Source organism: Chelonia mydas, chromosome 9, assembly GCF_015237465.2.
Source record: "Chelonia mydas isolate rCheMyd1 chromosome 9, rCheMyd1.pri.v2, whole genome shotgun sequence".
In the NCBI taxonomy this organism is placed as follows: Eukaryota; Metazoa; Chordata; order Testudines; family Cheloniidae; genus Chelonia; species Chelonia mydas.
The window spans coordinates 8,147,891-8,172,114 of record NC_057855.1 but is presented as its reverse complement, the minus strand read 5'-3'; the positions used below and the strand labels follow the sequence as shown (position 1 = coordinate 8,172,114).

Sequence of the window (24,224 nt, the reverse complement as noted above, 5' to 3'; positions counted from 1 at the left end):
GCCCCATCTGTGCCCTCCCTCCCCTGGGCTGGGCCAGGCTCAATCCCTCTGGGGAGCCAGGGACCCTGATCCCAGCAAGACCCCTCAGTGACTCCCCCTATCTCTCCGCAGCCCAGAAGTGGATGTACGGGGGCCTGGACACCAACATCTTCCTGCAGTACATGGCCTGGGTCACCTACCCCGTGGTGCTCATCACCTTCTCGGCCGGCTTCACCCAGATCCTGGCCCCGCAGGCCGTGGGTAGGAGCCAGCCCCTGCCCCTTGGGATCCCCCAGCCCGCTCTGCGAGGCCACGCCTGGGGGAATCACCCCTCCTGTGCCCAGCTTTCCGGCCTGGGGGTGGGGGGCTGAACCTGGATCTCCCCTCCCCCCCAAAAGGGTACAGACCCTCTCTCTGAGTGCTCACCCATCCCCTTCCCCAGGCTCTGGCATCCCCGAGATGAAGACAATTCTCCGGGGTGTGGTGCTGAAGGAGTATCTCACCCTCAAAACCTTCGTGGCCAAGGTCATCGGCCTGACCTGTGCTCTGGGCAGCGGGATGCCCCTGGGCAAGGAGGTAAGAGGGGCAGAGGAGCTACTGGGCCATGTCCGGAGGGGGCACAAGCTGGGTGCCAGGTGCAGTGGGCGGGCGGCCCTACCAGGGTGCATGAACCAGATGTGGTGGGTGGTTGGCGCTGCCGGTGGGGCGTGTGCCAGGTGCAGTGGGCGGGCGGCGCTGGGGGGGCGTGTGCCAGGTGCGGTGGGTGGGCAGCTCTGCCCATGAGCAAGTCTTCCCACAAGGCTCCCTGCTTTGAGGCTGGGTGCCCGTGGTAACCGGTCCCTGGCACTCTTCCCACAGGGGCCCTTTGTCCACATTGCCAGCATGTGCGCCACCCTGCTCAGCAAATTCCTCTCCCTCTTTGGAGGCATCTACAAGGTGAGAGGCTGACGCTGTGCGGCCTGCGGGTGCTGACCGAACGGGTACCGGGGGCAGGTCTGGGAATGCAGGTCTATTGGGCGGCGGGTGGGGGCTCTCAGGTATGCGGAGGGACCTTTGGGCTGGGGGGCAGGAGGTTTGTTCTCTCTGACCCTGGCAAGGGAGAGGGTTAGCCCCATGGGGGGGTGTCTCTGGCCATGGCTGGGCAGGGCGGGAGGGTGGCTCTGGCCCTGGCAGGGGAGAGGGTGAGCCCCTTGAAGGGTGTCTCCGGCCATGGCAGGGGAGAGGGTGAGCCCCATGAGCGGTGTCTCTGGCCAAGGCAGGGGAGAGGGTGAACCCCTGGGGGTGGGGTGTCCAGCCATGGCAGGGGAGAGGGTGAGCCCCACGGGGGTGTCTCTGGCCGTGCCTGGGTAGGGCGGGAGGGTGGCTCTGGCCCTGGCAGGGGAGAGGGTGAGCCCCATGGGGGGTGTCTCTGGCCATGGCAGGGGAGAGAGTGAACCCCTTGGGGGGGGGTCCAGCCATGGCAGGGGAGAGGGTGAGCCCCACGGGGAGTGTCTCTGTCCATGGCTGGGTGGGGCGGGAGGGTGGCTCTGGCCCTGGCAGGGGAGTCGGTGAGCCCCTCGGAGGTGTCTCCGGCGATGGCAGGGGAGAGGGTGAGCCCCACGGGGGGTGTCTCTGTCCATGGCTGGGTGGGGAGGGAGGGTGGCTCTGGCCCTGGCAGGAGAGCGGGTGAGCCCCTCGAAGGGTGTCTCCAGCCATGGCAGGGGAGCGGTGAGCCTCGGGAGGGTCTCTCTGGCCACGGCTGCCTGGGGCGTGTCCCCTCAGGAAGCTCCCGTCCTGGCGCTGCCCTCCATTGTCTCCTGCTCTCTCTTGCCTTGCAGAATGAGTCTCGCAATATCGAGATGCTGGCGGCTGCCTGTGCCGTGGGCGTCGGCTGCTGCTTTGCTGCCCCCATCGGAGGTAGAGCCGGCCATGCGGGCTGTGGGGCTGGACCCTCCCCTGCCCCTGCCCTGCCTGATCCCAGGGCTGCCCATGGCTCTGAGCTAACCCAGCCCTCCAGCAGGGCAGCATGGGAGCTGTGCCTGGCCAGGGGGCCCCATCCCTCTCACAGGCCTTTGCACCTCGCGTCTCCAAGACCCTGATCTGGTGGGGACAGCCACACGGCCGGGGAGGCCCTGCACATCTGGGCCTGGCTGGCCACCAAACTGGCCGGGAGCGAGGCCTGGGACAGGCCACCGCCTCTTCCCCCCAAGTCTCTGGGGTCCCCACCTGACACCCCCCATGCAGCGGGGCGGGTGGACACAGGTGGATGCTATGGGGGGTGCAGGCCAGATGAACTCAGGGTTTTGGGCGCAGCCCCCTGCTTTCCTCTCTCCTCACAGCTGTGCCCGGACTAGCCCCCAATCCCCCCCGCACTCTGCCATTATGTTGCCTCTCGCTTTCCCCCCAACCGCAGGCAAGCCGCTCCCTGACTGCCCTGCCCATGCCCCGGGCACACAGGCCCCAGGGCACCAGCCCCGTCTGTAGGGGCCTCCCGGGAGGGAGCCCAGCAGCCCCCAGAACTCCCCCACCTCAACGCTGCGGGTACCCTGGGCTCCAGAGACACGCACCGGCCAGGACTGGCCTCCCGGGTGCCTAGGGGCGTCCCCAAGGCTCTGTGCCCATGGCGGGGGTGGCAGAGGCCACTGCGTGGAGGGTGCTCCCCCCAGAAGATGTAATGTCTCCTCCTTTCCCCTCCTCTCTGCGCTCCAGGGAGGCCCAGCTCCGGCCCCATGGCTCCCTCGCAGCTTTGCGCTCCTAGGTTGGTGACGTGTCTAACTCTTCGCAGTGTCCCCCTCTGTCCATCTGTCTGTGTATGCTTGTCCCTCCTGCTTGCCCCAGCTGGACTGTCAGTGCCTTTTCCCCTCTCCCCCGAGATGGGCTGGCCCCTGCTTATGCCCCAGCACTGCCCACTCACTCACACCACTCCCCTGTGCCCCCAAGGCGGGACCCACTCGCTGTTGGGGGTGGCTGCCCAGCTGGCTGGAGAGGGGACCGCTTGGCTCTGGCAGGGGGTGGCTCGGGGCCCTCTCCCAGCTGCCATCCTCACCTCAGGGCCAGCCAGCTGCAAATTGCGACCGTGCCCATACGCGGCTAACCACACGGACCCAAGGTACCCACCTAACCCCAGGAGCTGCCCGTGCGGTTATAGTCTGGTACCAAGAGGCCTTGGCACACAAATGTAAAGCCTGGGGAAGTGGAGATGCCCCAGGAGGTGTGTCTGGGTCTGGTGCCCCCTGTGCCAGCCCCTGCGTGGACTGTGCGTGGGCAGGCAGGGAGGCCCGTCTTGGGGCCGCGGGCTGTGTGGGCTGTGTGCCAAGGGGCCATGGTGGCACTGCTTCTTCCCCTCCCCTCTGCCCCCCCAGGCGTCCTCTTCAGCATCGAGGTCACGTCCACCTTCTTCGCCGTCCGCAATTATTGGCGGGGGTTCTTCGCCGCCACCTTCAGTGCCTTCATCTTCCGCGTGCTCGCCGTGTGGAACAAGGACGAAGGTACAGCCCGCCCAGCCCCCCAGGGAACCGGCCCCTCCAGCCTGCACCAGCTACTGCCCTGCTGGCAGGAGCCCAGGGCTGGGGTAGTCGGGGGTTGGGATTGAGGGGCGCTGGCAGAGCTGGGGTGTGGGGGAAGCCCAGGGTTGGGGTAGTCGGGGGTTGGGATTGAGGGGCACTGGCAGAGCTGGGGGGGAGCAGAGTCCAACACAAGGCCATGGGGTTCTCCAGCCAGGCCCGGCCTAATGGCATGGGCCCAAGGGGCCGCAATGCTCTGAGTGGCGAGCAGCTTCCCAGTATTGGAGCAGGGCGTCCGGGTGCTAGGCCTCCCTGGAGGTCCCCTGGGTGACACGCTCCCCCCCGCGGTGTCTCGTCCCCCCCAGAGACCATCACGGCTCTGTTCAAAACCCGCTTCCGGCTGGACTTCCCCTTCGACCTGCAGGAGCTGCCCGCCTTTGCTGTCATCGGGTGAGTCCAGTGCCCTCTGTCACTCCAACCCCACTCGGGGGGGGGCATTGCTGCGGGGCAGGGGGGAGAGATATCAGACTTCCTGGGTGGGACGGGGAGGGATATATGAGGGGACTCTCCCCTCTTTCTAGGCCCCCTGTGCTGGGGCAGGGGGCATCCTCAGTGCCCCCCCCGCATCCCTGACAGGAGCACCCCAGCAGTAGCTTCCTGGTGGTGGCTCACTCGGACGCCCCTCTCCCCAGGATTGCCAGTGGCTTCGGAGGGGCACTCTTTGTCTACTTCAACCGCAAGATCGTCCAGTTCATGCGCAAGCAGAAGACCATCAACCGCTTCCTGATGAAGAAGTAAGTGGTGCCTGCTGGCTCCCTCCCTGAGACTAGGGGCCCTTTGATCCCAGAGCAGGGGGCGCTGAGTACAGCACCCCCAGAACCAGGCCTGGCTGAAGAGCAGGTGGAGGGAGAACCCAGACTGGGGCGAGTTGGGGTTGGGGAGCAGGGGATTGAGCTGGGTGGGGCGCTGCATGCTGGCTGGGCTCTTTGGTTCCATATGAAGCAGCTGCTGGCATGGGAGCTGCTGGGCACAGGGTGGTGCTAGTCCTTCCCTGAGGGCTGGGGCCAGTTGTGGTGGGTGCGGTGGGATCACTTGCTATGTATGTTGCTCCCACGCAGGCGCCTGCTTTTCCCCGCGCTGGTCACTCTGCTCATCTCCACGCTCACCTTCCCGCCTGGCTTCGGACAGTTCATGGCCGGCCAGGTAACCCGCTCCCCTACCCTAGCCTGGCAGCCCTGCCCAGTGGGTATCACTGGCACTCATTTGGAGAACCTGCTGCTCTGTGCTTGCCCCAGCTGTGACTTGAACCCGGGACCCTGGCATCTGGAGCCAAAGCTCCAGTAGTGTCAGCCCTGATGTCTTCCAGATCTCCAGCAGCCAGAGGGCCAGATGCTGTGATGGGCTGGGCTGGGGAGGGCACCCAGCCCCCACGAGGTCCCTGACAGGGAGCACCCTCGGGAGGGTGGGGAGATGGGGTGGAGACGCTGCCCCGGGTTCACCCTGCCTGCCACGGTCCTTCTCCGCAGCTCAGCCAGAAGGACACCCTGGTGACCCTGTTTGACAACCGCACCTGGGCCAAGCAGGGCCTGGCCGAGGAGTTCGAGTACATTGGCATCTCTGAGGCCTGGAAGCACTCGCACGCCAACGTCTTCGTCACCCTGCTGGTTTTCATCCTCATGAAGGTGGGTCCCCGCGCCAGGGCTGGGGCTGCCCAGCTCACACCCCCTCTCCTCCTCCCCTTCCCCCCCACCGGGGCTGGGGTGTGGGAGGGGCCCTGGCTGGATGGGTGTGGCCCTGGCTGGGGTGTGGTCAGGCCCCTGGATGGGTGGGTGTGGTCTGGGTGGGCATGGGCATGGCGCTGGCTGGGTGGGTGTGCGGAGGATCTGGCTGGCTGGATGACCTCTGCCTCATCTCTCTGCCCTTAGTTCTGGATGTCAGCCCTGGCCACCACCATCCCAGTGCCCTGCGGCACCTTCATGCCCGTCTTTGTCATTGGTGAGTACCAGCCCCGGAGGCACTCCTAGCCTCGCCCTGAGCCGGCCTGCCTGTGCAGAGCCCAGGGCAGCCCTAGCCGTGCCACCCAGCTCCCAAAGGGGCAGCGCCTCCACGAGCTACTCACCAGCCCCTCCAGGCAGAGAGGAGAGAGCTGGTTTGCCCACAGTCCCCTTGTGCTGGCCTTTGTCCTCTGGCAACAGTGGCAGCTCCCTGGTGTGGCTGGTGCCCCATGAGTGTGATGGGGTCCTGATGCCGGGGGTTGCCCCTCGGGGCAGGCCCTTTCCCGGAGTGCCAGGCCTGCTCAGGGCTTTGGGAAGGAGCTTCGGTACCTCTCAGCCCTGGTCTGAGTGGTGGCGGCTCAGTGTTCACTAGCGCTGGGTGGCACAGCACCCCTCCCCTGCCCCTGCGGGAGCATGCAGCCAGCACCAGCCTCACTCTAGATCCCCATCCACCCAGGGCGGGAAGGAAGGGGCAGGGAACAGCCATAGGGGGTACAGACCCTAGTGCCACCTTGGGCCACCTCTCATGGTGCTGCTCCGGCTCCCACTTCCCCAGCAGCACTAAGGGGCTGGGACGTCTGCTTAGCTGGCTCCCTAGGGCACAGCAGCTGGCAGCCCTGGGCAGGGCCCTGCTGTGGAGCTCAGAGCTGGCGGAGCAGCAACTGCCCCCTGAGCAGCCGCGTCGCCACAGGGATGGGCACCGTGCCAGAGGCAGCAGGATACAACCGATTTTCTCCCCTCCCTGAAGCTGCCTGGGCTGCCCCCAGACTCACTCTGACCCCTGTCTCCTTGGGCAGGTGCGGCCTTCGGCCGGCTGGTAGGAGAGAGCATGGCAGCCTGGTTCCCGGATGGCATCCACACCGACAGCAACACCTACCGCATCGTGCCGGGGGGCTACGCCGTGGTAGGTAAGCACCACGTTTCCGCGGCCGAGGAGAGGCTGCCACGGGCTCCAGCCAGTCCGACCGCCCAAAGAACCTACTCGTGGTGCAGGTGCATCTCCCTCCTGCCAGCCCTGGAGTGAGCCAGGCTGTTCAGGGGAACCCAAATCTGTACGACCACAGAGACGTGTCTAGGCTCCTCCCCGGAGGGGGATGTCTCCAGGGCGCCAGGACCAGGGAGCCAGGGCCCAATTCGCCTCTGGGCCCGTGATGGGAGCAGGCGGCAGCAGGAGGCTGGTGGCTGGTGCAGATGGGTTGGCAGAGCAGCTTCAGGGCTCCCTGGGGGGCTGTGGGGGGCTGTGCCATAGGGGTCACATACTGGTCCCCCTCCCTGGGGCTGCTGGGGGGGCTGGGGCTCATTGGGGGGCGTCACTGTGGGGCAGCTCCGTGGGGTCTGGCTCGGGACCATGCCAGCCCTGCCGGGGTCTCACTGTGGCGCTCTCTGCCACGCACAGGAGCAGCTGCGCTCTCTGGCGCCGTGACCCACACGGTCTCCACCGCCGTGATCGTCTTCGAGCTGACGGGCCAGATCTCCCACATCCTGCCCGTGATGATCGCCGTCATCCTGGCCAACGCCGTGGCTCAGAGCCTGCAGCCCTCACTCTACGACAGCATCATCCGCATCAAGAAGCTGCCGTACCTGCCTGAGCTGGGCTGGGGGCACCAGGAGTAAGGGCCTGCCCGGGCTCCCTTCCCCGGGGGGAGTTGGATCCTCTGCAGGAAGCCCCTCTCAAGGGCAAAGCTCTCGGGAGCTCAGGGGACCCAGGCCAGGAGCTCCGCTCGGAGCCTAAACACACTGGTGATGGGCACTAGAACCATGCAGCAGCCGCTGTGATTCCCAGGCCTGGGGGACTGCTGGGACCGGGACCCAGCCTGTACACCCCCAGATGAGCCGCTCACCTGCCCCCAAGGTGCTGGGGGAGCGTAGCTTGGACGGGACCTGCGCGGCAGGGCTGAGCGCTCGGCAGCAGCCCTCCCGCCCCCTGCTCAGGGCCGTGCCTTGCTCTCTGCAGGAAGTACAACCTGCGGGTGGAGGACATCATGGTGCGGGACGTGCGTTACATCACCCTGAACTGCAAGTACCGCAACCTGCAGGAGGTGCTGTACAACACCAAGCTGAAGAGCCTGGCTCTGGTGGAGTCGGCTGGTGAGATGTGGGGGCCGCACAGGGAACAGGCGACGGCCACGGGGGGGTGGGGGGTCCAGAGTGCCTCGTGCCCTGGCCAGCCTGGGCTGTGCCCAGCTCACTCTTGGCCATGCCATCCGTGTGTGCCCAGCCCCTGGGCCAGCACAGCCCTCCTGGGCAGAGCAGGCTGCCCGCAGAGTGGCCGTCGGGAGCCCCTCCCCACCCAGCACCCCCAGCGGACTCCCGGGTCAGCAGTGCTCTGGCACTGGGCCCGTCTCCCTGGCGAGGGGCCGGGCACTGAGATCATCCTGAGCTTCTGCCCGGCCCTGTGCCAGACGACAGCCCACTCTGACGTTTATCTCCTCTGCCTGTCTGCCATGCCCATTACCGTGGCGACAGAGGATGCTGCGTTACCATGGCAATCTGTAAAGTTTAACGGAAACAGGAAGGCCAGTGCAGCCTTTTTCAGTGGATCCTTCCTCACCCCACTTCAGAGCCAGACGGCAAATAACCAGGAGTGGCGGGGAAGGGGAGGAGGATGGGCCTCCTTACTGCAGAGGGTGGGGCTCAGGGCTCTTCTGTTAGCTGAGACCCCACAACTCCTCACACATGAGCTGGTGCCTGAAGCAGAACCTCTCAGTTCTTGCCTGTGGGCACTGTGGGGCCTTCCTGCTTGCCCCAGAGTCCCAGGCCCTGCTCCAGAGCAAGCAGACCCAAGGGTCCCAGACTCATCAGCCTGGACCCAGCATCCCGCGGGCACACTGGTGGGCAGGGAGCAGACCTGGGCACAGAGCGGGGAGTTCAGGCCCAGTTGTAGGAGACCCTGATGGTCCCTTCCCTTTTCTGGGCACTGTGCCTTTGCCCCCTCCCCCGGAGCAGTTATCCCCGGGTTGCAATAGGGGAAACTGAGGCCCAGAGAGGGGAAGGCACTGGCGCAAGGTCAGCCAGCAAGCCTGGGGCAGAGCCAGGAATAGGACCCAGGAGTCCTGCTGTCTCCCAGCCCCAAGCTCAGAGCCCTGGGCCTCCCGCATCCTCGTGCTGAAACAGGAAGACCAAGCAGGCTCTGTCCCATGTGGCAGCTGCTCTTAGAGACACCCCACCCTGCCCGGGGAGGGTGGACCCCGGTGCCTCCAGCCTGGGTGGGACTGGGTTTTTCATTTTCAGCTGCTGCTCCATGGACAGATGGACGGACAGGCCTGGGAGCCAGGAGTCCTGCAGGGCACACCTGTCCCATCCTCCCCGCATCCCCTCCCCGAGCCCTGCCAATGGGCTGGCAGCCTGAGCCCTCCTGCAAGGAGGCATGGCAGCTCTCCTGAGGGCTCAGGTTTGGGTCTCCACCCTGGGGGCTGGGGAGGGGGTGGATCTAGCCCCCGGGGAAGCTAACGCCGCTCCCAGCTGTGACCCCCAAGCTGACGGGCTGGCGGCCCCTCGGGGCTGGTCTCCTGCAGAGTCCATGATCCTGCTGGGCTCCATCGAGCGGGCCCAGGTGGCAGCTCTGCTGAGCGGCCAGCTGGGCTACCAGCGCCGCCTGCAGTACGTGCAGGAGAGGGCGCAGGCCGGGAGGAGCAGCGTCGCCGAGAAGCCCCAGGACAAGGCCGGCCACGGGGCCTCCCACCCGGGAGTGCAGTTCCAGGTGAGAGGCAGGGGGCAGCATGGGGATCCCCTGCCCGACTGCCAGGGCTGGGCTGGTGATGGGATGCCCGGGGCCCGCTGCACCCTCACCCCACTGCCACGCAGGGAGCCGCTGGCTGGAAACCCCAAAGCACCCAGCGCTCCCAGGCCTTGGAGAGGCTTCTGTCTGGGAGCGCCCCCCCCCCCCCCCCCCCCCCCCCCCCCCGTTCCTCATGCCAATCTGGTCAAGTCTGGGCTGGCTGTGAGCGCAGGTCCCCTGGCCTAAATCTTCCTGGCCTGGATGGTGCACCTTGGGCCCCTGCCTACCCGCCCTCCCTCTGGCCTGGGCTGCTCTGGATTGGCCTGGTAATGGGGCATCCCAGAACTATGCCTCCCTGAACTGGGCTGGGCTGGATGGGGTATGGATGCCCCAGGCCCATGGTTCCCCATCCCACCTGGCTGGTTGTGGGACATTCTGCCCCCCCCACCCCTGCTGAACTGGGGATGGGATGCCCTGGACTCGCCTGTCACGGAGTCCCCGGGCGCTGCTCTGGAACTGCTCCCTACGACGCCAGGCAGGACTCTGGGGAAGTCTCCTCTCTGGGAGCAGCCTGTCTGCAGGACACACAGCTCACCCGGCTCCACCTTCCTGGGTCTGACCTCGGAGCATTCAGCCTCCTCTGCCCCTCCGTGCGCTTCCCACAGCGAGTCTGCCCAGGCGGGGTCCTGGGGAAGCCAGAGGGTCCTGCCCCCCAACTCCACAGTCAGACGTGACTCTCAGCCGGCCAGTAAAACAGAGGTTTATTAGACGACAGGAACATGGTCTAACACAGAGCTTGTAGGTGCAGAGAACAGGACCCCTCAGCCGGGTCCATTTTGGGGGGCAGTGAGCCAGACAACCACGTCTGCCCTTCACTCCATGTCCCAGCCAGCCCCAAACTGAAACTCCCTCCAGCCCCTCCTCCCCTGGGCTTTGTCCCTTTCCCGGGCCAGGAGGTCACCTGATTCCTTTGTTCTCCAACCCTTTAGCTCTCACCTTGCAGGGGGGAAGGGCCCAGGCCATCAGTTGCCAGGAAACAGGGTGTCGGCCATTCTCTGTGTCCAGACCCCTGCACACACCTGCCCTCTAGGGCTCTGCAATGATCATACACCCTTACCCCACCACCTAGATACTTAAGAACTGCCTAGGGGAAACTGAGGCACCCCCACACTATTCAGAGGAAACATTAAGAACAGTCCCACTTCGTCACATCGTTCCCCATCCCACCTGGGGAACTGGGGGTGGGATGCCCTGGACTCACCCCACCCTACCAGGCTCAGGTGCTGGTTCAAGCCCCCTGTACATGCTGCCCCCAGATCAGCACGGAGGAATCCTCATCGGCCCCGCCACACGGAGAGTCCCGCAAGCCCCTGAAGCCGGCACTCAAGCGAAGTCCCAGCACCTTGGAGAGCCCCACAGGTGAGCCCCCCCCCCGTCCCCGTGGGCCCCATAGTGCCGGCCAGGCTCCCGGCTCACTGCCCTTTGCACTAACGGTTTCTCTGCTTGTGTGTCCCCAGCCAAGAGCCCAGATCACTCGGGCATTGCCCTCAAGAGCCTCTTCTGCACCAGCACTGCCACGGAGCCCGCTGAGGTGAGTGCCCCTCCATCCCCCCCAGATGGTGTTCCCCACCACCATGGCACCTTGGCCCCTGCTCTGTGCCCAGCCCCCACCCGAGGCCCTGGGGCGATGGCACCCGGCCAGGCCGCTGTGGTTTCCCATAATGCCTCTGTCTTCTCTCCTGTTTTTCTCGTGGCTAAAAAGTCTGAGAATTCAGCACCACCCGAAAAGCGCAAGTTGAAGCGCGTCCGCATTTCCATCGCGGTAAGTGTGTGCCGCACCTTGGCCAACCACAGGCCAGCCGCCACCCTCCCCCCGACTGTGCTGAGGGCGCCCCACACCTCCAACCATCTGCAGCCTCCTTCAGGATTTCCAGCTGCAGAGCCCTTCCCAGCACGCCTTAATTAATCCCCGGGCCCTGCTGTGGGGTCACCACACCTGCTTACAGGTGGGGAAACCGAGGCGCAAAGGCGGGGAGCCGGGCAGCCAGGCAGCAGCTGAGCCAGGGATAGAACCCAGGCGTCCTGATTCCCAGCACACGGGTGACGATCAGGGTGGCCCAAGGGGCAAGAAGCAGAAGCATCCCTGTGTTGCAGAGACTGGCCCCGGCCGCTGCCTGCCATGCCCCCATACAGCCTGTCTGCCACGTGCAGAGGATGGGCAAGGAGAGCGGAGTTCCTATGTCCATCCCCCCACCCCACAGACACACCCCCCGCTCCACTCCAGGAGACATCCTGAGCTCTGGGGACTTTCAGCACAGTATGGTCCCTGATCTGACCCCCCCCATCCCATTTCACCTTCTCCCAGCTGATCCAGTGGGAGCCTAATTACGCTCCTTCAAACCGACTAATCTGGCAATGATCCACTCCTACCAGCCAATCAGAAATCAATACCTCCCGAGCTGAGCTGATTCCCCTCTCCCAGCTGATCCAATGGAAGCCTTTTAACGCTCCTTCCAACTGACCAATCCGGCGACGATCCACTCGGAAATTAGCGCATCCTAGATCATCGCTCCTTCCCCTGCCGATCTACCTCCCCTCCCCCAGTGAGCTCTCCCTGTGGGTGCTCCCCTCCCGGTGGGGCGGTGGAGCCGGTGCCTGTCTGGCCTGGGATGAGCCAGACTGCAGAGGCGGCTCCGGGAGCCCCTGCGGGGCAGAGGAGCACGGCTGAGGGCGCGCCAGGCTGCGAGCAGCGAGGGGCTGCCAGCGCAAAGGGGCCTGTGATCCCTCCCTAGAGCCAGGCGCCCCCAACTACGTGCAGCCCCTTGTGAGAGGGGCACGGCGCCAGCTTTCGGGGGAGGGGGCTGAGCTTGGAGTGTGTTCACGGGAGGCCCCCAGATGTAGGAGGCCCGGAGCAAGGGGAGGCCGCCGGCTGAGAGGGGGAGTAACACTGCAGCCAGCCCCCGCCCGGGCAGGCAAACCAGAGAGGCAGATCCCCCTGCTTCTGCCATTGACCCAGGAGCAGCTGAGCACTGGATGAGACCTGAGGCACAGAAGGACAAAAGCCCAGACCCTCCGAGGTATTTGGGCTCCTAACCTCCATTGACATAGCTGGGATGGGAGTTCAGTGTCTAAATACCTTGGGCCTCTGGGCTTGGGGGACTCACCAAAGGGGAATATATGGTGGGGCAGGGACTAGAACCTGCAGCTCCCAGGCTCGAGCCTGAACCCCTGCACCCTCCTTGGGTCCTGGGCCTTGGGCAGGGCAGGCAGGGGGACTGCTCCCTGCAGCAGAGGAGTGAGCTCTGGAGCAGCATGGGGAGAGGGAGTGTGGAGAGCAGGTGTCTGGGGCATCGAGGGGGGAGCTGAGCGGGGGGGTTCAGCCTGGCTTCTGTGGCCAGTAGCGTCCTGCAGAGCCAGAGTCAGGGGAGCTGGGATGCAGGGCATAGGGAGGGGGGAAATCCAGGCTCAAGCGGGGCAATGTGAGGGGCCTGAGACAAGGCAGGGTGAGGGAGCTGAGCTGGGCTGAAGGGGGAAGAGTGGGGATCTGGGCGCAGCAGGGAGTGTTGGTGGGCCGGGTTGCTCCTTGCCCACAATCAGCACTGTGCTCTGAGCCGGGAGGCTGGAGGGAGCCCCAAGCTCACCTAGTCAGTGCCCGCTCAGGCACGATCATGCCCACCCTGGCTCCGTGGCACACACCAGCTCCACGTCCCCCAGCCTGGCTAACACTCCGCCTCCCTCCCTTGCAGGACCAGTATGAGCTGCCTGGCGAGATGAGCCCCTCCGAGGTGAGTGCCAGCAGGGGCACCACGCACCAGGCCCTGCCACTGTGGCACCCTGCAGATGGAAGGGCCCTGAGCCCTTTCCTGGGGGCCAGTCAGCCGGGCCCTGTCCCTCCCCAGGGTGAGGGCCACACTGGTGGGATGCCCAGGGCTGAGTCTCCCTCACCCCTTGGTCAGGAGCTGCCCCTGGGCCAGCTGGCACAGAGCAAAGGGAGCCGTCTGCCCTGCTCCTCTGGCTCTGCTGAAGCCCACACTTCCTGGGCGCAGCGAGGGGACCACTCCCCCCCCCACAGCTTGGGGGCCGCCGGGCCCTGGGGAGCCTGCTCTGCCTTGCCAAGTCCTCATGGCACCACCCGTGTCACTCGCCCAGCTAATATGCCCCTCCCGCCCCAGCCATTCCGCCTGCCAGGAGCTGAGAGGTCCTGCTCCCCAGGGCCCCTGCCCAGCTCTGCTCTCCAGGGGGCTGGAGGCAGGGCAGTCCCGCCCCCTGCTCTTCCCCTCCCCCATGCTGCCCATGGGTCCCGTGGAGGGGATGGGGGGAGGTAGCAGTGGGGGGACAAGGAGCGGAGGTGGGGAGGGGAGAGGGACTGGCTGCAGAGGCTCAGTCCTGTAGGGGGAGGCAGCTGGGAGAGGATCGCCTCAATTCCCTCACATTAAATGTTGTCAGAGCTGCCCCTCCATGGGCAAAACCTAGCCAGGCGGGGCCCGGGGGGAGGCCCTGGGCACTGGGGAGGGGAGGAGGAGCCCCCCAGGTGTGGGGCGAGGCTGCGGGGCTCCTGTGCACGTGCCAGGCAGAGGAGGCAGGTCCCACTGCGGCAGCGGCTGATGGCAGGGCTGGGCTCGAATAGCCCCTGCAGCTCAGGGGGAGCCGCATGCGCCACCCTGCTGGGCCACCGGCAGCATGGCCGGGATGCCCGCTCCTGCCAGGGGAGCCCGCTGCCCCGTGCAGCTGAGGGCGAGGAGGCTCTGCCCATGGGCCCATGCAGCCTTGGCCTTGTGCTGAGCGGGGCCAGGGAGTGACAGTCGGGCACCCGCCAGGGGGGCTGTCGAGCTGGGCACCCAACCCCCGGTAACCAACGGGGCCTGCTCCCGTGGGGCTGGATGCAAGCCATCACCCCTAGTGGGGGCGTCCCATTCCCCATCCCCTGAGCCGGCCAGTCCTCCACCCTGGGGCCAGATGGGAGCGAGCATCCTCTAGGGGGAAAGGCTGCATGTCCCATTCCCTGCCCGCCATATCCAGCCAGTCCCCCGGTCCTGGGCCTGGATCAAAGCTGTCACCTCCGTGTGTCCTGTTTCTTGCCCCTGAGCCAGGCAGTGCCCTCCCTTCCCCCCCACTCCCCCGCCTTGGGCAGGGCATGGGGCTGCAGGTGGAGCATTGGGAGAGCACTGGGCTTTGGACTGCCCTGCCCATCCATTGAGGCCCACCCCGCCTCTCCCCCCGTCTCTGGCGCTCACGGCCCCTCTGCCTTTCAGATCATGGAGTGGGAGAAGCAGCAGCTGGACGAGCCCGTGAACTTCAACAACAGCAAGATCGACCCTGCTCCCTTCCAGCTGGTGGAGAGCACCTCCCTGCACAAGGTGGGGTGGGCAGGGGTCCCGTGCTCCTTGGGGCGCCCGGCAGCTGGCTGCATGTGCACAGCGCAGGGGTGCATTGACAGCCCGTGCCCAGCTCCCTATCTCGTGTCCTCTGCCCTGGGGCCTGGCTCCCCGGGCTCATCAATATTGCCCCTTCCCCACGTTGGCATGGCTGGTTCAGCTCTGAACCCTGCAGATCCACCCCCCACATCCTCTGCAGTGTGCGCAGGGCTGCGTCTCAGCAGACTCCCCCAGTGCGGGGTCCCCTCTGGCTCTCCCAGCCCTGTGGGCCCCAAGCCCCAGTGGGGCCTGGCCAGCTCCCCGCCCCGCAGACCCTGAGCCCCGTCTCTGTTGCAGACTCACACCATCTTCTCGCTCCTGGGCGTGGACCACGCGTATGTGACCAGCATTGGGCGCCTCGTTGGCATGGTGTCCCTCAAAGAGGTGAGCAGGTCCTGGGGTACCTCCCAAACACCCCGGGAAGGGGGGGAATCAGCCCTATGGGACTCGTCACATGGAGGCAGGAACAGAACCCCTGAGCTCTCCTGGGGGGTGAGCAATGGTGCCTTCCCCCCACCCTGAGCCCAGGAGCATAGGGTGCCACCAATCTCCGGGGAGCGTGTCTCTGGAGACCCTCCTGCACACCCCTCCCTGTGCTTCCTGCAGCTGGGGGTGGGGGAGAAGGGCCCCAGGTGCCCTCATGCAGCTGGGGACATGGGCGGGGAGGGTGCCTCATGCCACATGGCTGAGCCTTGTCTGCCCCCAGCTGCGCAAGGCCATCGAGGGCTCAGTCACTGCCAAGGGCGTGAAGGTCCGGCCGCCCCTGGCCAGCTTCCGGGACAGCACTGCCAGCAGCAGCGAGATGGAGACTGCGGACATCCACCAGCTGTGGGACCGGTGCCGGCACCTCTCCATCCCCCGCGAGTCCAGCCCCTCCGAGACGGACGACAAGTGCCCGTGAGGGGTGGAGCCGGTGGGTAGAGCCCGCCCCGGCTGCCGATGGACACGGCAGACACCGCCAGCCCCCGCGGCCGTGGCACCGGTGCCACTGCACCTTTGTGCCTGCAGCCCTGGCACCCTGCGCTGCCAGACTCGCCGCCTGCCAGCGGAGGAGCCAGAGCCCCAGCAAGCCACTGCCATCAGCCCTGCCCCAGGAGCTGCCCCGGCAGCCCCTGTGTGGTGAAGAGGAAGGGTGAACCAAGTCCAGCCCCTGGGCCCCGGCAGCCCCTGTGTGGTGAAGAGGAAGGGTGAACCAAGTCCAGCCCCTGGGCCCCGGCAGCCCCTGTGTGGTGAAGAGGAAGGGTGAACCAAGTCCAGCCCCTGGGCCCCGGCAGCCCCTGTGTGGTGAAGAGGAAGGGTGAACCGAGTCCAGCCCCTGGGCCCCGGCAGCCCCTGTGTGGTGAAGAGGAAGGGTGAACCAAGTCCAGCCCCTGGGCTCCGCATGCGAGGTTCTCTGGGCAGCTGGCGCAGGGCTCCTGGGGGCAGAATGCCATATCCAGCACCACCCCCCGCTGCCAGGGGCCCCTTGGTCCCCAAACAGCACTGAGTGCTAATCCCCCCGCCCCCGACTCTGCAACTGTCTCACCCCTGGGCCCTCCAGCCCCAGCTCAGCCAGTGCCCCTGAATCCCGACCCACAGCTGCTCCCCTCCCCTGGTTACACATGCCATGGGCTCTGCCCCCCACCCAGCTCTGCCAGTGCCCCTGAATCCCAACCCACAGCCCTCCCCCTTGGCTCGACCTGCCGGTGCTCCTCAGTCCTGAGCCTCAGGCCCCCCCCTCACTAGTCAATCTCCCGTCGAGTCTGTCAACCATGCTACCTCTGGGGGTGGTTTGTGGAACGGGGCGAGGGCGCAGTGGGGAGAGGGCAGCTGGGCTTAGCCGAGGCCAGAGGTGAGTTTGGCTTGGAGCCCAGGGTGAACAGCGCAAGCATTTCCGCCCCCCCCCGGCCAGTCTCACTGAGCCCCCCCACCCCAGCATGGCTGCTCTTGCCTGGCCCTGGGCAGGGTCCCAGGGGCTCGGAGCCAGGGGGGGCAGCGACCGGGTCTCTCTGGGCCCTGCGCGGGCCAGGATGTAAATACAGAGATTTTTATATTAATTTAATAAAAGGACTTTATAAATAGAGCAATAAAGTGACTCAACGAGCGGCTGCTGCATGCCAGGCACCTCTGATGCACCTGGGCTGGGGGGTGGGGCACATTGCTACAGCCTGGCACCAGCTGGGGCAAGGGGAGCCAGCCTGAGCCGGGCACCAGCTGCCTTGCAACACCAAAGGGACCGGCGGGGGGGGGAAAGGGGGGGCCTGCGTGCCGCTCCTACCCCAACCAGCCACTGGAGGGAGCTGCTGCACCGAAACAGCTGGGGGCCGGGTGGGCTTGGCGGGTGGGACCGTGCAGCCCCTGGAGGCAGCTCTGCAGCCAGCAGCGGGTTCAGGGAGCGGCCGGAGCGCACGGGGGGGGGGGGCGGCGCGGGATGCAGGGTCCTGGCAAGTCGGGGTAAGGGGCTGAGACATGCGTCACCAGCAGAGGAGGCTGCTGTGTTGTACCAAGGGGCGGGTGAGCGCCCAGAGTGGGGGGGGGGGCTGGGGCAAGCCGCAGGCCGCGAGGAATGACCCAGACGCAGCCGTGGGTGGGAGAAACCTTTATTCCAAACAGGAGCCGGGGTGAGCCACGGGCCAGTAGCACGGCCCCCCCCCACAGGACGGCGCCCAGGCCCAGGGAGCCCCCGTGCAACGGGCTTGGGTGAGTGACTTGCTCAGCCTGGCCCAGGGCAGCCCTTGGCACGCCAGGAGCAGCATGCGTGCCCCAGCCATGCAGCTGGGCAGGCCCATGGAGCGCCTGGTCCCAGCCTGCCCGGCCCCTTACTGAGCCAGCCTGCCTTACCGCGGGGCATGCTGGACCCCGCCAGGCTGCCCCCGCCCTCGAAACGTGGCCAAATAGCAGCGCATGTGTGCCAGGGTGAGCTCCCAGAAGCCCTGGGGAGGGCGGGGTGGCGGGGCAGCTGCCCAGCTCATCTGTCAGGTTGCGGGGGGGGGGGGGGGTGATGTGCCCAGGGGCTTCACAGCTGGACCTCGGTGCGGTACAGCGGCGGGGGCGTCTCGCCCGCCTTGGCAGCCACGCCGCGCTTGGCCTTGATGACCAGCAGGCCCGCGTCGGTGAGGGCACAGCTGACAGACAGGGGGTCCATGTCCTCGGGGAGCTGGCACTTGTGGGTGAACGTGTTGGAGACGGTGCCGTCCTCTGCCACCTACCAGGGAAACAAACACCCCGTGAGAGCGGGCACGAGCCATGTTCCTGCTGAGCACAGCCCCGTTCAGCCCCGCCTCTCCCAGGAGGGGGCGCCATAGGGACTGGGGCAGGCGTGGGGGCAGGGGGCAACTCCCTGCTCCTGTCCCAACCACCCCATTCCCGCCGTGCCTGGTTCGCTCCCCCCGACCCCAGCTCCTCACCTTCTCGGCCTGGATGATGATGTGGTAGTTGTACGTGGTCACCACCACGTCCTGCGGCTCGAACTGGCTCACGTCGGCCGTCACCTGGTACGTGTCGCCCCCGGCTCGCACGTTGCTGCCCAGGCTGCAGGGGCGCACGGAGCCCGGAGACCCTGCACGGAGCGGGGCAGTGAGGGGGGAGGGATGAGGCCCCAGGAGCCCACAGAGGCCCGGGGGCCGCACTGTGTGGCAGGTGCTGAGACGGCCTGGCGAGCCGTGGGGCGTGGCGGCGTAGTGGGGGGTGTCAGTAGGAGCTATGGGAGGGGTCACAGTGGGGTGTCGGGGGGCAGTGGTGGGGTGCAAGCGGGGGCTGGCACCCGGCAGGCAGGGAGAAAGCCAAGCCGCCTCCTCCCATGGTGCGCTGCTGGTGCAGCGGGTGTGGCTGGTGCTGGCTGTGTCTGTCACCCCGAGGTGCCTTTGCAGCGGGGGTGGGGGCTGGTCCCTTGATTTTGCTCAGGACAACCAGGCTAGTTGTAGAGCAGGCATGGGGGAGGGGCTGCCTGCTCATGGGGCTCTCTGGCTTTTGGTAGGGGGTCTGCTGGCAGTCGGGGTTGACTCAAGGGGGCATTTGACTAGCAAGCCAGGGTGGGGGGGGGGCGTGTTGGAAGGGGGGGTCTGGGTAGTGGGAGATCAGAGGATTGATGGGGGTGGGATCTAGCTGGCAAGCCAGGGGGCTGGAAGGGGATCTGGCTAGCCGGTGGGCGGGGGGCGGGGGGGGAGGGAGACATGATTGCTGGGGTGGGGGTCTGGCTAGTGGGGGATGGGACGATTGAGTGGTGGGGGTTGGCTAACAAGCTGGGGGGCCTGGAAGGGGGGCATGGGATGAAGAACCCTCACCCCGAAGGGTGAGCACAACCCTGGGCCTCTGGGGATTGCAGAGGCTGACTGGCCACCCCAGACCCCATGGGGCTGCATCTCCTTCCCCTCCCTGGGTGTAAAGGCAAGGACCTGCCTGGGTGGTCAGGGGCTTTGAACCAGGACCATAGCGCTGAAAGCACAGGCCTCACCCACTCGCCCAACAGGAGGGATTCCGGGAGCTGGTAGCAGTAGTAGGCTCTCACCTTCTTTGGCCCACGAGCCCCTCCCCACCATCCTGCCCCTGTGCAAGCAGTGGCTGCAGCACCCTGAGGCACGTGGGGGGGTGGGTCCCCCCACACCCATGGCCCCCACCTGTGTATCCATAAGAGTCCCGGGCCCGCGCGGCGAAGGGGCCGTGGCGCAGGGAGCTCCTGTCCCCCTCCTCCCCAAAGCGCCCGCGGGGCTCGAAGCAGGGCTCGGCGGGGGGCGCGTTCTGGCTGTAGGTGCTGATCCGCTCCGAGCGATAGGTGGAGGACGAGCTGACGGACGCCATGGCGCTGGTGCCGGCCCGCGGAGGAGACGGGTCACTGCTGGGAGAGGGAGCGAGGGGAGGGGCGGGAAGGCGGCCAGAGCCTGGAGATGCCCATAATTAGCAAGGTGTCCGATGGCACCGGCCCCTGGAATGCGAGATAAGGCGGCCCTGTTCCCAGATAGCGCCTGGCAGGGCCGCATGCATGTGGAGAGTGGGGGGGGGCCAGCATCACCATGGCCACCGCAGCCCCCGGGGATGGAGAAGGGGCTGGACCCCCTTTGGAGCAGGGAAGGGGACTCTCGGGCAGGACTGGCCATGGTTGGGGTACTTCAGCAGGACCCTATGGCGCAGGGGGGCAGGACCCTGGGATGCCATTCCCTCGAGATCCGGCCCGCCCAGAGGTGGTCACCCTGGCCCCTGCTGGCCGTTGTCCCCGCCGGGGTCGGGCCCCTGGGGAACGCAAGGCGCCCCTGGAGGGAAGTGGCTGAGACCCACCAAGGACGCGCCCACACGGCACTGCAGTAACAAGACTCGTTTTATTCAAGGCCTGGCAGGACGGCCACAGGCAGCTGGGACACAGGACAACAGAGAGCGGCTCTCAGCGGCCACAGGGCCAGGCCGGCGGCTCACGGTCCCCAAGCACAGTGCGAGGCCACGCGGCCCCGGGGATGGCTCCTGGGGACCAAGACAGGGTCCACGGGACACTCCTCCCCACTCCCAGCCTGCTGCCCCACTACACACACACACTGCCCAGCACATCCGTGTGTGTACACACACATCCCTCCCCTCACATCTGTGTGAATACACACACCCCTCCCCTCACATCGGTGAGGACACACACCCCTCCCATCACATCTGTGTGAATACACACACCCCTCCCCTCACATCGGTGAGGACACACACCCCTCCCATCACATCTGTGTGAATACACACATCCCTCCCCTCACATCGGTGAGGACACACACCCCTCCCATCACATCTGTGTGAATACACACATCCCTCCCCTCACATCGGTGAGTACACACACCCCTCCCATCACATCTGTGTGAATACACACATCCCTCCCCTCACATTGGTGAGTACACACACCCCTATCACATCTGTGTGTACACACCCCCTTCCCCTCACAGCCATGTGCATGCACACACCCCTCCCCTCACATCAGTGAGTACACACACATCCCTCCCCTCACATCCATGTGTGGTCACCCCTCCTCCCCCTCATACACACACACACACACACACACATCCCTCACAGCAGTGTGCATGCACACATCTCCCCTCAGACCTGTGCAACACACACACACGCGCACCACCCCTCACATTTGTGCATGACATGGACACCCACACCTCACCTCCCGGCACATACACATCGCCCCTCACATCCATGTGCCTATGCACACGCCCACCCCTCACATGCGTGTGCACACACACCCACCTGTATGTGGGCACCACAAGCACACACGTACGCACACCACGCGGCCACATGCCTGCATAGCCCCTTCAGGTGGGGAAATGCAATTGGAGTCACCTGCTCCTGCCACAGGCTGGGGAAGGCCCAGGGACTAGTAATTGCCCAGCGCTGCTAGCCACCCCCTCCTAGTTGCCTTTCCCTTTCCAGATGCTGCGTTATTAGGTTCTCTGGGGTGTCGGGGGGAGGGGCAGCCCCTCTGCGAGCCAGGCTCCTTAGGAGAGAGCGTGCTGTAATGGGTAGGGCAGATGTCTAGGGCTCAGGACTCCTGGGTTCTTTTCCTCATTTGGGCATGCCACTTCAGCACCGATCAGCAAGGGTATGGAGGAGACTAACTCCCATCGAACTCAGTGGGCATTCAGTGACTAAATACCTTTAAGGATCTGGGCCGTCCCCTCCCCGTGCCTCTGTTTCCCCAGCTGTCATAAAGGGGTGATGCCCACGCCCTGGGCATGGGCGGGGTTAACACGGGAGTGTTTGTGAATGTGCCCGGAGTCTCTCGGACGGGAGGGGCTAGCGACCAGCATGGTCTCCCACCACCTCTGCCCCACGGCTGCAGCGTGGGAGCTGCCCCTCTGACGGCCGAGCCTCCGGCCCGCTGGCACAGGGCCACTGTCGCCCACTCCAAGCAGGGAGCAGGGGCTGGCGGAGCTGCCTTATGTTCCTGGGGGAAGGGGCGTTTCAGACCCTTGCAGGCAGTGCCCATCTGTGTGCCAGCACTGCCCCGGGGAGCCCACCTGCCAGTGTCTCCCAGAGCGAGGGAGGGTGCAGTCCCTTAGAGGGTGGGGAGCCCACAGCCTATCAGCAAGGGGGCCAGAGTCCGTGGTGTGAGGACATGGGGGGGGATGCAAACACCTGCTCCCTGCTGGGACCAGACTCAGACTCATTCCTCGGGGGGCTGCCCGACAACAGCGGTGGGGAGCGGCCTGTGGGCACTGCCGGGGTGGGGCACAGTGGGGCCTGGGCTATGTGGGGAAACATGGGGTGGGGAGTGCCCCAGGAGAGACTGCTGCCAAGGGCCCATATAAACCTTAGCCTGTCCCAGATCTCCTGGGGGTCCCACTGACTCCAATGGGAGGGAAGATTGAAGGGGTCCGTGGCAGAGGGTTGGGGAGGAGCAGGTCAGCTTCCCCTTCCTCCCCCAAATCCTGGGGTTCCCTGGCCGGGTTAAAAGAGCCAGTTGCTCCCCCTGCCCAGCGAGAACCACCTCCCCCCCGAGCATTTAGAGCTAGCAGCCCACCGTGCCACCCACTCAGGATGGCTCAGGCACCAGGGCCTGGGGAGAAGCTTCCAGCCCAGCCCGTCAGGGGTGCAGGGTCTGGGGCTCGCAGGCGAGCAATCCAGAGAAGGCACAGAGCTCGCTCGTGCTCGCCTCTGGGCCCAATCCACAGCCTGGGGGAGCCAGGGGAGGCTTTCCAGTGACTTCAAAGGGCTTTGACTCAGACCTTGTGCAAGCAACCCTACAATAACAAGCCAGCATGCACAGCCCAGCGCTTGCACTCACCCCTACAATAACAAAGCAGCATGCATGGTCCAGTGCTTGCACTCACCCCTGCAATAACAAAGCAGCATGCACAGCCCACAGCACTCATGCGGCCCTACGATAGCAAACCACCATGCACAGTGGAGAAAACCTAATTCCATGTCCCCTTGCTGTCTGCTACAAGGTCACTGCAAGCGCTAAGCCTGTGCCAGCCATTCTGGGACACCGTCCCCAAGCCCTCAGGCCCCGCTGCCTGCCCCTGGGTTGTGAGCAAGCCACGTGCCCGCTGGCGGAAGCAGGTTTGGCCTCATGTCACCCGGCTGGAAAGTCACTGCTGCCTTAGGGGAGCAGCATCAGCCCTCCAATTAGAGGCACGTTTCCTCCTCAGGCCCATGGCCTAGACGGGACAATGGCACTGCCCGCCTCCCTGGGTCAGGCAGCTTCCCAGCACAACGTGTCCCAGTGCCCTGGGATCCATCCCTGGACCCCGGACACTGACTCTCTGGCCCAAGAGCTTGCTAACACCCTCCCACATCCCCGGTTCTCTGCAGGGAGACGGTGACAGCTTGACCCCCATTCACTCCCCATCCCGGGCCCTGAGCAGACGCACTGGCCAGAGACTGGGGCAGTCCCGGGCAATGCCCGGTGCTACTCAGCATCCAGCAGGCATCTCTGAGGCAGGGAGACGCTCTGCCAAGGTGCAGGCACGGACTGGCTGCTCGAGAGCCAGGTTGGGGAGCGGGCCGAGCCCCGGGGTCAGATGCAACCTCCCCTTGCCCGGAGTCAGTTCCTCAGGAGCTCCACAGGCCGGCCCTGAACCCTAGTTTAGGCACTTGATCAGCTGGTTGAATTCCAGTAAAGCAGGAGGGGGCAGGCCCTGCTGGGAGCTCCGGGGACCTGGGGGGCAGCACAGGGGCCCCAGGCAGCCTCATAGCCTAGGGGCTCCCCGCAACCAGGTCCCGCACTGGCTCCTGCAGGAGGAGTGTTTGGCACATTTGGGGACTGCAGGGCAGTGTGAAGTGGCGGGGGGGATCGGGGACTGGGGACGAGAGGGTCCCCCGGCAGCCAGGCAGCAACGCTCACGGCCCACCCGTTGCTTTAATGAATTGCACTGGTAAACATGACGTAGCAGACACTGGAACTGGCCAGGGTGCAATCCGGCACTGGGGGGGAGACAAGCCATTGTGTGTGCCGGGGGGGGGGGGGGGGGGAGAGAGGGAAACCGCCCATAGAGTGTGTGTCGGGGGGAACTGGACGGGTCAGTGGCAGGGCTGGGGACGGAACAGGCTACAGTGGGGGTGGGGGGGGCAGGCAACTTTGTGTGTGAGAGGTGGAAACAAGCCACTGTGGAGCGGGGACACAGGACAGGCCATTGTGTGTGGGGGCAGGGGGGACACAAGCCATTGGGGAAGGCCATAGAGTGGGGGAGGCTGGGAGGGGGAAATGACAGGCCACTGTGTCTGTGCGGGTGGGTGGGTGGAACAGGCATGGAGGATGGGACAAGTCATAGCTTGGGGGGGGACACAAGCCATTGGATGCATGGGGAAGGCCATGGTGGGAGGGAATGACAGGCCATTGTGTACCTGTAGGAGGGTGGAACGAGCCAGTGGGGGGGGGAAGGGAGGGATGGGACAAGTCAGAGCTTATAGTGAGGGGGGATGGACACAAGCCATTGGGTGCATGGGGGAGGCCATAGCATGGGGGGTGGGAAGAATGGCCCGGCCAAGCACACCAGGGCCTGGGCCCGCCCAGGCTGGCCATGGGTGCTAGAACTCCCTATGGCCCGGGGTTTGGCTAGAGCAGAAGGGGCAGAAGCTGCAGCTCTCACTGCCCAAGGTAGCCCCCTTGCTTGGGGCCCTGCCCTGTCCCTGGGAATCACTGCTGGGAGCAATGCAGGGCGAGTAGCCCCATCAGCACCCAGCCAGTCTT

At 65.8% G+C, this 24,224-nt stretch overlaps 2 protein-coding genes across 6 annotated transcripts in view; one reads left to right on the top strand and one right to left on the bottom strand.

Annotated features, from left to right (window-relative positions):
- CLCN2 (chloride voltage-gated channel 2) overlaps positions 1-16,738 on the top strand; it is a 44,989-nt gene extending 28,251 nt beyond the window's left edge. For 2 of the 5 annotated variants that reach the window (XM_037908733.2, XM_043522812.1), the window contains 21 exons: positions 112-240; positions 422-555; positions 838-915; positions 1,797-1,875; positions 3,321-3,446; positions 3,827-3,911; positions 4,154-4,255; positions 4,580-4,664; positions 4,988-5,143; positions 5,387-5,456; positions 6,253-6,363; positions 6,852-7,065; positions 7,410-7,543; positions 8,971-9,155; positions 10,490-10,592; positions 10,691-10,764; positions 10,936-10,995; positions 12,920-12,958; positions 14,426-14,530; positions 14,885-14,971; positions 15,294-16,737. In XM_037908733.2, the coding sequence (XP_037764661.1) occupies positions 112-240; positions 422-555; positions 838-915; positions 1,797-1,875; positions 3,321-3,446; positions 3,827-3,911; positions 4,154-4,255; positions 4,580-4,664; positions 4,988-5,143; positions 5,387-5,456; positions 6,253-6,363; positions 6,852-7,065; positions 7,410-7,543; positions 8,971-9,155; positions 10,490-10,592; positions 10,691-10,764; positions 10,936-10,995; positions 12,920-12,958; positions 14,426-14,530; positions 14,885-14,971; positions 15,294-15,488 (2,351 nt within the window). In that variant the 3' untranslated portion in view covers positions 15,489-16,737. Of the gene's footprint in view, positions 1-111; positions 241-421; positions 556-837; positions 916-1,796; positions 1,876-3,320; positions 3,447-3,826; positions 3,912-4,153; positions 4,256-4,579; positions 4,665-4,987; positions 5,144-5,386; positions 5,457-6,252; positions 6,364-6,851; positions 7,066-7,409; positions 7,544-8,970; positions 9,156-10,489; positions 10,593-10,690; positions 10,996-12,919; positions 12,959-14,425; positions 14,531-14,884; positions 14,972-15,293 lie in introns of all 5 variants that reach the window. The other 3 variants (XM_043522813.1, XM_043522809.1, XM_043522811.1) reach the window with 3 other exon arrangements.
- Positions 16,739-17,152: 414 nt separating this feature from the next.
- On the bottom strand, positions 17,153-19,414 carry LOC119567111 (heat shock protein beta-7-like). The gene is made up of 3 exons (XM_037909504.2): positions 19,183-19,414; positions 17,974-18,125; positions 17,153-17,771 (listed from the first exon to the last, which is right to left on the bottom strand). The coding sequence occupies exons 1-3, from the start codon at positions 19,361-19,363 to the stop codon at positions 17,583-17,585; spliced, it is 522 nt and encodes a 173-aa protein (XP_037765432.1). The 5' UTR covers positions 19,364-19,414; the 3' UTR covers positions 17,153-17,582.
- Between the last annotated feature and the right edge of the window lie 4,810 nt (positions 19,415-24,224).